This window comes from Dermacentor silvarum, chromosome 11 (genome assembly GCF_013339745.2).
Source record: "Dermacentor silvarum isolate Dsil-2018 chromosome 11, BIME_Dsil_1.4, whole genome shotgun sequence".
Lineage (NCBI taxonomy): Eukaryota > Metazoa > Arthropoda > Arachnida > Ixodida > Ixodidae > Dermacentor > Dermacentor silvarum.
The window spans coordinates 47,079,227-47,092,399 of NC_051164.1; the positions used below are offsets into that span (position 1 = coordinate 47,079,227).

Here is a 13,173-nt window from a genome sequence, read left to right on the forward strand (position 1 = left end):
CCGCCTCTTCGAATAATCCAGCTCAAGGACTTTGCTAGAATTTTGCTATCTGCCAAAGGCGATTTTCAAAAATTCCGTAACACTTAAAGTTCATCAGGCGGTATACTGAAAGAAGATGCGCTAACAGGCAGAAATCAGTTAACATCGAACGCGAGTTCGAAGTTCGCTGAAATGACCTTTCACGCCTTCTTGCCGTAGAGCCCCGCTTGTGAAAGTCGGAAAGCTACCTTCTTTGTCACTAAGCACGAGATTTGACTTGTCATCGCGTAAACAGGCTGGAACGATTTTCCGTGTGAATCGATGATCTGGTGGCAGGTATCGAGAGAAGAATGTCGCGAGAGGCCATTTCAATGAACTTTGAACTCGTTGAGAAGACTCAGCCATCCAAGGTGAAGAAGGAAGCCGTCCGCCTTTTTGGGGCACTTGGCCTGACTGAGCTCACAACTTCTGTAAGGCGGAAGAAGGGTCCTTTCCGAGACCTATTCTTTAGCGCTAATATTCACAAGAGTGATTGTCTTTTCGGGGTCATCGTTTTAGAAGAAGAAACTTTGCAACATGCCATATACATGGTGTTTCATGTAACTTGGGCACAATTTTAAAGATATGCAAATGCCATGTAGCTGGACCGAACCAAGGTAACATTGTTTGGCGTCGCTTGGAGATACTATTTTGCGCATACCGCCTAATTGAATAATTAGTCTTAATTATTTATTAAAATTCTATAATACTATAAATTCATAAAAAGAGTCCATGAGAAAATTGTAGCACAACATGAAAAACTCCCGATACAGCTTTCTGTTGCTCAATACGTGCTACATAAAAGTGTTTTTCCGAGCGTGCCAGACGCCCGGGAATATATGCAAAATTGCCGCTCGACTGGCCAATCGAGACACTGCATGTATTCGCGGGCACAGGGAATGTTATTTAATGATAACACAGGGAATGTTATTTATAGTTTTAACTAAAATGAAGAAGTGATAAGTTATCTCAAAGAATTCAAACGTTGACAGGATAAATACCTAAGAATTAGGACATGGGAATAGCCGCCAGCGTAGCACAATTGATATTACAACACACACGTAAAGCGTAGGTCGTGGCTTCGGATCTCACCGATAGACACATTTTTCACGCACTTTCATTTGACTTTAAATTATCACTTCAACGTTCCAATTAAAACAATAAATAATTTCCTGTATGCGATTATGGGTTTCACTCTGTTTTGGCTTCATACGATTGCGACTAACCAAAATCAAGCCCCCCGGTTCCCATTATTTTCCTTAGTAGCATACTGATGGTCTCGACTTCGGCAGATTTGATGCGTTCAGGTGAAATATGAGGGTTTGTCGGTGAACTGCGTGATCCCAAAGCTGACGTACTACGTGACGCCAACAGTCAAAACGACGTTCCACTTCCGCCGTCACGGTCTTGAGTGGCGCTGGTTAACATCCCTAGCCGTTAGATCTCGTACACATACACATAAATACCAAAGAATGCGGGCAGGGGGCGCAGCCGCGGCTGTAGCACAACTGGTAATGAAACGCATGCGTAATGCGAAGGTTGTGGGTTCAGATCCTACCGGTGGCGAGTTGTTTTTTTCTTTCACTTTCATTTCCCCTTTATTTATCATTTTGAAATTTGAATTAAAGCTCAAATTGAACTCTCTTCTGCTATCCGTGGCATCGTTACCTGTTCATATTGTTGGTATTAACGAAAATCGGCACCCTCAATTCTCATTCCTGATCGTTAAATTTGGGAGCAGGGCTTTCGCCTGACCCTTGTAAACATTGTTGCAATTTCACGTAAGTTGTAAATTCGAATATTATATCTGACCGCTTTAGATGGTCTAACAAATGCAGTCTAAAGAAGTGTGATAGCTGTTTTTTATGCAGAGCTGCCGACTTGTAAACTTCGTGCTTGAATTTTTTTACAACACAGCCAAATTTTGGCAAACTAAAAAAGAAAATTTCTGTAGAATAAATTAGAATTTCGCTTTCAAGAGGCACTGGAACTTAACCTTTTTCTCTCAGATGCAGCCAGTTTCATTCAAATTGGTGCAATGGTTGCCTCACAAACCTATTTCTGCGTTTGACATGCAGGGGAAATCGGAGTTGACCCCATGCTAAAGCTAACGGTCTCATACAAGAACATCACAGGGAAGGCACGACGTTAGTAGAAACTATAGGTGCTATCTCCTGCGATGTGGATAAGCTGTAAGATTAGAAAGATTTCCCTCGTTTTATAACGAGAAATGATGATGTTTTTCGGCAAGCGGCGTTTGAGAGCCTCACCTGGGGCATGACCGCTGGCGCTGATAAAAAAACAACTCTGTAAGAGATCAATAATTACATAAGCATCACGATAAGTTTGTGAGCATTGTTCCCATTTGTTTCTGTCAAAAATATCAGGAAACTACGAAGATGAATTAACCAAGTGCGGCAATGTTTACGGCACAAAATACTGTTGTATGAAAGTTGTAAACAGGGATAAAGTGCATCAGACAGGCTGGTCTGTTTCGACTGGTAGGCCTACCTTTTTCAAAGGCCTTTGACAAAGAGCAAAGATGGGCTCACCTTTCGAAATGTAGGCCAGCTTTTCTGAGGCAGCTTATCCCAGTTTGTAACTATTATACCACACTGTGCGATTCGATCTGTCAGCCCCCTTCTTGATTTTGGATACGACCTAAAATGGTCTTGCCAGAGCGCCTTGCAGACGCGGCCATCTCCTGCTCTGAGCATTCGCGGCCTGTAACAGAGCTTGGATGCTGTAGCCGTACCGCCATTTTGTTGCTCAGTGAGGGACGCATGAGTATACGCACATGAAAGTAGTCACCACATGTATATTCCAATTAGAAACTATCTATCGGATCTGTAGAATTAAAGACAAAACTCAACTTTGTAGTTTATGTACTTATACTTAACGTGCACCAATTTGGGCTTCATTCATACAGTTTTGTAGGTCAGACTCTGCAAATTTCAATCATGCGCACTTTGAACCACCGTGTTACGTTAACTCACTTGAGTAGAATAACATTTAGATTGAAGAAACATAGAAAAAAAAACACTTCAATTAGTGTTTTACATCTCCTGTACTAAACACGCGACGCTTTCGTAGAATTTTGTATAAAATGTATTCTCAGGGTGCGTTCATGCACATTCACGAATTCAGTTTTTTCTAGCCCTGTGTGAATCAATGGCTCGTTTCGTTATTACTTTTCGTTGTAATTAAGAAATGATCATCTAGGACATTGATTTAAATAACGTGTTTATGTGTTGTATCCCTCTTCATTTACAAATTCAGCAGGAGTTTCGAATGCTTCCACTGTCGCGTAAATTTGTAATACGTAAGCAGTTTCTCGCCAACTGTTGTCACGTGGACTGCAACCGGGCTTTTAAGCCGCTGCGTGCAAGCTTCCTTCCTTGTGTCCTCGCGTTTTTTCACCCTTAAAAAAAGGAATAAGGACTTCGTTACAGTAAACCTATTATTCTTGCTTTCATGGGGAAAATGAATAACACAAAATGACGCCAGGGGTTGAATGATGTAAGCAATGCTCAGCAAGAATTTTAATTAAAGCGAACTAGATGTGCATGAAAGAGATGTCGGCAATTTTCGTTCTACCATAGTGTGCTTTTTTATTGAAAAATAATGCGCAACCTGAACTGAAAGAAGCTGCAAAATATTTCTATGTTCCAAAGCATAAAATGAGCAAAGAAAATAAACTTGCATCAAATTAAGCTAGGTTGGTCGAGGCGCAAATCGAATTGATAAATGTAGCTACAAGACGAGCTCCAAATGCGTTTCCTCGAAGAAAACGTAGCGTGCCGGACGAAATCAAAACAATAATAATTGGTGCCAAACTTGCGCATGTCGCAAAGACTCAATATTGAGTAGTGCCAGTATGTCATTACACTATGATATTTATATATATATATACAGTATATCGAAATAAATGCTTCTTATTGAGCACATTCCCACTGACACCCACTTCGAAAGTTGTCCAGCACTAAAATATGCCTATGCGCCGTTTTTTATTATATATTTTGTTGTAAGTAGTTGGTCCCTCCTATGACCTTAATCTCTTTCTCGTCATGTCGGAGAGCTGGGGTAGCTGGAATTTAGACATTTTATGTATTTCCAGGGCTTAAGGGTAAACAGCGTCCTTCCTGTCCTGTTGTGCTTCCTTTCATGGGTTTTCTTGTTTGCTTTTAAGCGGTGGAAATGCATCAGCGTTAATTAAAAAAAATTTCACGCGCCAAACCACCATCCGATTATGAGGTACGCCCTAGTGGGAGACTCCGGATTAAGTTGGACCACCTGGGGTTCTTTAACGTCCACATAAATCTAAGTACACGGGTGCTTTCTGCATTTCGCCCCCATGAAAATGCGGCCGCCGTGGCCGGGATTCGATCCCTCGACCTCGTGCTTAGCAGCACAACACCATAACCACTGAGCAACCACGACGGGTGCATCAACATTCTCTTTACCCAATTACTCCAGCAAGGAGTCGCGAGTTGGTCTAAACACAGGGTATCCCTTTGTCTTTCTCCCTCTTCGTCTTCACCCCTTAGATTTTGTACCTTGCGTATGGGAGCCCATACAATGACGTTCCAAACGAGTTCTGCACTAGTATTCCATGTGGAGGCAAATGAATAGAAAGCGTTCCTCTCGCGAAGGACACCCGGTTGCAAAATAAATAACATCTAAGCCATAAAAAGCTATGACCAAGATCCAACGGGCATTTTGAGATCTATGCGAAGCGAAGTTTCGACAAGCGGTCAAATGAATGCCACAAACATGTTCATCTTCGGCATGAACAGGTCTCTAATCAATAGGCCACGATCACATGCATGTTGGTTAGGTGAGAAAGTCGACTAGCTCTTTGAGACGTTCAGCACGTCTGTCTGTCACATGCCAGTTTCTCGTGTTCTTTAGTCGTAATGATTTTAGACGCTGTGCTCCGTCTTTGGGTCGGCTCACACTTTGCAGTATTTTGTTCCTAGAAGCAAACGCTGCATAAAAACTGTGCGCCTATGTACCGCCTTCATAATCGACCCAGATTGATCACGTTTTAATATTGATTCGTCGGAGCACAAATGCGCTCGTTGCTCTACCATAGGCTACATGACATAAGCATAGGTGTGTGCGATTGTATAAAACTTAGTCGCAGATCACGTTACAATCGGTTTATCACTATCCTACGCTAGATAAATACCTACATATGCAGAACCCATCAATCGGCATGGTGTATAAATTCACGTTGAACGGACGGAGGCCCCCAATTTTAGTTAGCTTGCCATCTGTTCAAAATATAAATTCAGGCTTATGAAATACGATAGCGCGAGAGGTACGAGCTTTCGTTAGCCAGTTTCCTTGTACGTAATGCCATCAAGTAATTAAAGGAAGGCTGCCATATGGTTGTCGCGTAATTGAAGCTCATGCGAGCTGCCCAAGCGATGCGTATAAGCGGCAGGTTCGTCGGCTCGAATACCGGAATACCAATGTTAAAAAAATTATAGTGACGTTTAACTTCTGGAACGTAGCTAACGCCCAAGCCTATGGGTGTTATTCCGGAGTTTCTAAGCTATGTCGTCTTGCCCGACAAGGCGCATTGTCGCAAGCCGCATAGCATGCTCTTGGGGACTCTCCTGGACACGCCTAGCCCGCATCTTTTAGCGGTCTTGTTCAGCTCGTGCCCGACGCTTGCCGACGACTTCGGGGACGCTCGGTTCGCGTTCGGCGTGCCGCCGCTTGCGTTGCTGTTCCGTACTGCTGGCTCGGCGCTCGGCCTCTCGATCGCCAGACGAACCCGGTACATCCATAGCGCACACAGAGTCCGTAGCGACTGCCATAGGAGGTGAACCCAGTGCGCCTCCACCTACTCTCCTCCTCCGCAATGCTCCGCGACGTGCCGCCTCCTTCCTCCTCACCCTCTCCACATCCAGGCGCCCTTCTCCTCCAGCGCTCGCTTCCCTCTCCCAGCTCGGCGGCCTCCGACTTAATCTCGCCGATTTCACAGACTGTGCATGGACGCTTGCGCATAAAAAAATGTTCAAGGGTAATCATGCGAGTTCCACGTTGTGTAGTTGACGGGAATTTTGCCGAAATTTCCAATATAAGGCGAAGGTGGCGTTTACTTAAAGCCACCATCTATAAGAGACGTAGCAGCTGAGCACCGAGTTAATTTTCACCATTCTGGCCTCCCCTAACGTGCTTGTACGGGAACCCCGCATTGCAAGTAGCAAGGCACTGTTCAATGAACAGTGTGGTACGATAATTTTGCCTGGTTTAGACGCCTAACAACGCGCTGTTTATTAAATCTTACTAGGTTTGCTAAACATTCATTTACCTTCCATTTAGTTTTGATCTGTGATAAAAGAGGGCAGGGTCTGAAAAAAAATAGTTACTGGAATGCAAATGTTGTGAACGGACGTATCAAAACTGGTGCAAAAATTAAGACCACTACTAGGTGGTCAAGGTTTCACGACAGCCAGGGTTCAGTTCTGCCATCAAAACATGTGTCCTAAAGGAAATATTTAGGAAGGAAGCGAAACATCTTTTTAACTGCCCATACTAACATTCAAATTTTAATGCATTTTAATTGTGTGCGCCTACCCGGAGAGTCGGAACTACACTCTCGCTTGAAGGTGATTTTTAAACCGCGAATTCCTTGCCATAAAAACACTGTGCGCGCTTGCTGTGGACAGAATGTAACGAAAAGAAACAGTTGTAAACGAAGTTTGTCTTGTAAGCACATACACAAAAAAATATTTACCATTAGAAAGACGTTTTGGTGCAAAGATAAAAGGTGTTAATGCGGAATCTTTTCATTCTTCAACAGGCCACGCTCTATCTTCTTGATGGCGCCCAAGCAAGATCTATACAAAGGTTACCTGGACGGCCTGGCCATGGCGCCGTTAAAGACGGCCGGTCTGCGCAAGGAGGTAATCTAAAACTACACCTCATGGACAGAGAGAGAGTGGGAGATAGCTCATTGTTTGAGAGCCGAGAGGTTTGCCGGTGTAGAAATATTCGCCTGCATGCTACTCTGGAAGGGATGTGAGATAGTGGAGAGAGGAGATACTGGATGGTGGAGAGAAAGAAAAAGAAAACAAAAAAGTGAAAAACATTGTAAATCATAGAAAAAATTACTTGATACCTTGATATACCCTTTAAGGTCAACTTCTGCGAACATATGAGTCATCTTGACAACACTGCCGGGGACGTGCCAGGGACCTAATTGGCGTCTAAGTGACAAAGAACCTGGATAGAGTGTTGTAATATTTGCCTAATAAATGACGCTTTCATAACTGCTGTTGCGCTGATCAAAGGCATCGCACACTGTTGAGCTAGCAAAAGAAAAGCGCGAATTACAAAGGCGGCCTTCTGTGCAGGCACATGAATTTTAGCGGCACCAATATTAAGCTCGGTAACCAATTCCATAAGACACAGTGAAAAAACAAATGCGGTTGGTCGCTCTCCATGCTTCCTGACTATATGGTGGATGATGCAAGCGCCCGCGCCTTGCAGCGGTACAAAAAATTATGGGGTTTTACGTGCCGAAACCACGATCTGATTATGAGGCATGCCGTAGTGGGGGACCCCGGAATAATTTCGACCACATGAGGTTCTTTAAGGTGCACCTAAATCTAAGTACACGGGTGTCTAGGCATTTCACCCCCATCAAAATGCGGCCGCCGTGCCAATCGCGAGACGGTGAAATCTGGCGGGCTGTACTTTATCCTATCTCGCCGCATCGGATGTTTTCTTCAGCGTGGAGGATGTCCGTGTTAAGTTGCATGATTCTTGGAAACTATGCAGAAATGGCAGAAACATTTTTCGAGCAAACATTTTAGGCAGTATATTAAGGGAAAATGTTGGTTGTAATATTTAGATTGCAAGATCCGAGGTGCTCAATCTTTCGTTAGCTACAATCTTATGAATAAAACAGAGAAATGCTGTCAGAGAAATCATAGACGGAAATATAATTTTTACTTGATTTGAAAAGTAGTACATAATAATAAGGAAATGTGAAGTGAAAGAAAGTATAACTCGCCGTAGTAACGCGCCACATCTTGAAAATTACCCGTGCGGGAAATTATTACACGTATACAAACACCCGATGACAGTGGTCTTGGGGATAACTGCCGTGGTAACTTAAAGCGCCACTAAATTGAAATGGGACTTTACCTGTATTTGTACATTACCCTTCTACAATACGAAAAATACAGCGAAACCAAAAGAACAGGGTCGATAAGCCAGAGAAAAAGCAAGAACCGAAAGAACAGGTGGTTACACCGCCTCGAAGCTCCCGCCATCAGCCTGCCGTGACGTCATAAATTTTGACTACGTATGTCACTGCCTAGTTGAGCTTCTTGTTGGCGAAATTCGATTGCATTGTATTGTAAAAGCGCCAAAACACTTAACGTAGGAAGGTTCAGGAACTTTTGTGGAGCCCCACAACAGCCCAAATACAAAGAAAAGAAAAAAAATGTGTCCAAATTTGTGAATCCCTGGGGTCTCGGCGCCAAGTTCGAAAAATCAAACCTTTCACCTTCATTTTCTAATGCACTAGTCAGCTAACAGGGTTCTGAAACAATACTTCGCAAGTCTACACTCGTTTACTTTTTTTTATTCAGTGTCCCTTTTTTAGTAATGCACCGCACGCGTAATGCTGAAGATGCAGGTTCGGCTCCCTCCTTGCAGGGAGTCGTCTTTTTGTCCACTTTCACTTCGCATTCGCTCATTTCAATTAAATGTCAAATATTTCAATTACATTTCAATTAAAACGTGACACCCGTTTTACCTTATGCGTTCTGCGACTTCATTTGTGTGTTCTCTTCATAAGACTGACGTCTGATCCCTGATGCAGTCCAGTTGTGCGAACACTCGCTGCAACTTGTGACATCGCGGGTGGCAGCATGCTTTGACTAGTTCTGTAAGCTATTATGATTTGAATGAGAGTTATTGCTTAACGGGCGTTCTTAAGGTTGATACTGTGCGAGGTCTTACCCGTAAAGAAGTAAAGGCTATGATATACACTGGAATCTTTTTTTTTGTCCCTCCACGGGCGGCTAATATAATAATGAAAAATTGACGGTCATGCTAGGCAGACTGTATAGAAATGTACATAATTAGGAGGCATGCATATACCTCTTCAGCCCTTCATTCGTATTTTCAGAAAAGTTTCTAAATGGATGCTCAGTGACGAAGTAATTGCAACTGCTAAAATATGCCGCAATTGTAATGTATAACATTAAAATGTTTCAAAAAATGACTCTAGTTTCGCTATTTCCTCAGTCCCCTTCCAATGACTTGGCGGGTTAGCTAAGCTTAGCGAAGTCTTAGCGAAAGAAGCTGTCGTTACTTCATGTCTCTCTGCTCAAGTCCCCACAAAAAGATTTCCGATAATTCGGTTTCGTGTTACTACGAAGTCATGACTTACTACAATGTCTAGATTCATATGGGTGACCGAAATTCATAATAATCATTTTTGTAGCCGCTTATTGCACTGATAAAACATAACTATTTGATGCCTGTACGCTATACTTGCAAATAACTTGGAGACTATAACACGGTTGTAAAGAACTTTCCAACTACTCAAGCTGGGTGACTCACACTCGATTTTGTATTTTTCTTGCAGGAGACAGTAAACCAAAGGGCAACCTACTCTTCCAGACTGAGTTCTGGTGCATACCTTTCAACCTGCGGTGGACCTGCTACACGGGCGTAATCGAGTGCAACTGTGGTGAGTAGTGTAATCTGAATATTAAAATTGACAGAATAAGATTCCTGCTGCTAGATAATTCGTTCTACAACGATGTTATAGTTAACAAAAATCCGGCCTAGGAAAGTGATTTTTTTTCACGAAGGAAGTATAAGGTCGCAATCGCAATGTATAGCCTAATGAACAGTCGGTTCACACACCAATAAACTGTTTTGATATTCTTTTCAACAAACATGCTGAGCTACACTGCGGTGGAAGCAGTAGGATGCTTCTTGCCTCTGAAAAAAGAAAACAGCTTCCTGATTTCTTTGCGTTTCTTAAATTATGAGTAAAGACGTGTGCTTTCTTGTCTTCGAGGCAGAGCCTGACGGTATACGCTTTGTTTCACCCGCTCATGTGCAAGCTAAAATACTTATACTGGCAATTCAAACCAGTGCGACTAATGTTCTGTGTTTCCCTCCCAGACCCTGAGGCATGTTTGAGGAATAGCTCCAGAATGACTCTAGACGGTAATATTTGATGGCGAAATTTGGCATAACAGGCATATTAAGTACCCCTGAAAAATCCACCTGAAGAGTATAATTTGCTGTTGGCAAATACGTTAAATACCTTTCACCCGATTCACGCACCCTGACTTTAAAGAAAGCATATGAAGACCCCCGTCATCACCTTAGCCCTTCCCTAACTAAAGAGAGGAAAATTAAATACATCCCATCTGAATAAAGAGCAGTGCTCTCACCCATATTTTTGTTCCATGGAAGATTTTGCAACAACGCCCAGGTTACCGTTTCCTGCCAATATTAAGATAACCTGTTGGTAATTTTATAGTCTCGCAAAAATTACTTTAATAGAAAGAAACAAGCTATCATGCCCGAAACCGCGAAGAGCTTCTATTGCTGACCGATATGTCGCAGAACAGAATAAACAAAAAACTGTTAAACTCAATTCAGAAGTTTAACATATAAATATGCAAATGACTTGCATGCTCTTTTGCAACGGCGTAGAAAAAGATACGATAAAATTGTAACGTCGTAAATTTGTTAGCAAGGCTTTGTCTAAGCGCTAAGAACAAAGTAGCATATCACAAAGGCCCTAATGTTATCCAGATAAGTGCAGCAAGCTCATTCGAACTACGCTCTGATACAAGCTTCTGTGTGCGTGTAACTAGTAGTCTGACGATAACGTTCTGTTTATTGAGACAGTATGAAACGCGCTTGGGTGACTGGACTGCTGCATGAACTGCAGAGTACGATGTCTGACGTCGCGTTGCAATAAAAAAAAATGACGGCGTATACTCACGAGCAGCAGCTTGGAAACCCCTGCCACCGTGAAAAAAATATTTCGTAATAGCCCGTGCATGTCAACGGAAGTTAAGTGGTGCAGCTTATGCACGACTGTTGTGCAATGTGTTGACTCAATTCCGCGTTGCAGAGCTGTGCTACAAGAAATTTTCATTTTTACTTGCTGGTGCCGTGTTTGTGAAAAGAATTGGTTTTGACAGCCAGCCGTAAACGATGTTATTGACCTTAAGCACAAAAGAGTCCAATCGTCTTCTTCGCTGTGTTTACTTACTAGCCCGTTGCCATTTACACTCCTTGTTTTCTTTTCCCTTTCAGGCTCGGTAAGTGTGGGGTCTTCATCCTTTGCTACCGCTTTTCATACACCATCAACTGATCAACTAAAAAGTGTCGAGCTCCTCAAATCAAAATCATCTTAGATTACTACAGCGATGGCGCAAGTGACAGGAGTGAATGTTTAATAACGTCATACAGAGTCATAACGTCATACACTTTACGGTAGATGTACATCAGCAGGGAATCAGCGAATAACTTTCTCCCGCCGTGTTGCCATGACATTACATAAAGTATTATATTAACATGCGAGTATTTCATATTGCCATATGTTGGTGTGAAGGTGAGGGATATCGTGGCTTCTAAGAAACGTGTTAGGTAAGGATTTTCCTTCAATGTAAGAAATGCCCAAACAAGGTCCGTCATGAAGCAGGGCAGCCACTTTGTGTCTGCCCAACAAAAAAGACAAAAAAAAAAAAAGCTGCTGTGAGACATGCGGAGATGAACACTGCCGTCATTAGGTCTTGCCGTCTTTGTCAATTCGAGAGACAATTAAGGCTTCGACAGATATGACAGCTTGGCTATCAAAGGTTCCTAAAGTAGCACTACCCACGCAGCTTACAGTGGTGAAAATGTAATAAATTAATGAAAATGTGCTTCTTCAAGACAGAAGGAATGGAAGTCAAAGCGATATGTACGTAGTTTAATCGAGAAGTGAACAGAACGATGGTGAGAAATATGCAACACTCTATCATGTAAAAGACAAAGGTCACCTACATGGAGATAATTTCGCGTACAGTATGATATGTTATTAAAACATTGAATCGAATGATGTACATTACTAAAAAGACATTCTGGAAGGGCACATACTACTTGATCACGCACCAAAAGTTGTGTTACTTGGCTAAGAGAGCCAAATAATTACGCGCGCACTGACCGGTTTCCTTTATACCGGGTTTTCAAATTTAAGCGTTACAGAATTTTTAAAAAATCGCCTGTGGCAGGTAGCATAATTCTTATCGTTGAGCTGGGTTATTCCAAGAGGCGGACATTAGTAACACGAGAAATCGAAACGCGTATTCAACGAAATAACTAAGACTGACTAACGAACTTCTTAGTTGATTAATTTACGACACATATTGCAATTTGCGAATTGTAGCCGGTGAGCTTGCAAGACGCGTCGACTTGAAATGAATTTCCAGGATGACACCACTTTCGAGACAGTATTTCCCAAAGTGTGGGAAGAAATAGATGGTCGTTCCAGTTGCTTTTGTGCTTCAATGTATGAAACAACATTTTGGTAAAAAAAGTAAGTGGAACAACAGTGCATTTTTACGGTGAGTTTGATGGCGCATATCTTAAAGCTGGTGTCATTCTGGAAATTCATTCCAACTGGATACGCCTGACAAGCTCATGAGCTAGAATTCGTAAATTTCAATATGTGTCGTAAAGTAATTAACTTGGGAGTCTATTAGTGAACTAATGTCCGGCTCATCTAATAACCCAGCTCAATGATAAGAATTACATGCTACCGGCCACAGGCGATTTAAAAAAAATTCGTAAAGCTTAATTTTGAAAACCATGTATTTCACTGATTTATGCAGTCACAACATGTGACGTGTATGCCTACAGAGTGCGACGTTGTCATACTTCAGGCACAATTGACTCAAGGGATATCCTGCTATTACGAAATACATGTATTTAACAAATACGGCCATGATTAGTATTCACCAAGTTGTCCACACAGCTGTCTGGCAGGAATAGTGGGTTATTTTGCCGAGCCATATATATATATATATATATATATATATATATATATATATATATATATATATATATATATGCACGGTAGCTCAATTGGCAAGAGCATCGCACGCGTAA

At 42.2% G+C, this 13,173-nt stretch overlaps 1 protein-coding gene across 1 annotated transcript in view; it reads left to right on the top strand.

Moving 5' to 3' along the window:
- LOC119432556 (uncharacterized) overlaps positions 1-11,438 on the top strand; it is a 28,795-nt gene extending 17,357 nt beyond the window's left edge. Inside the window, exons 2-4 of the mRNA XM_037699720.2 lie at positions 6,836-6,938; positions 9,638-9,742; positions 11,338-11,438. Of these exons, the coding sequence (XP_037555648.1) occupies positions 6,836-6,938; positions 9,638-9,742; positions 11,338-11,438 (309 nt within the window). The remainder of the gene's footprint in view (positions 1-6,835; positions 6,939-9,637; positions 9,743-11,337) is intronic.
- The last annotated feature ends 1,735 nt before the right edge of the window (positions 11,439-13,173 follow it).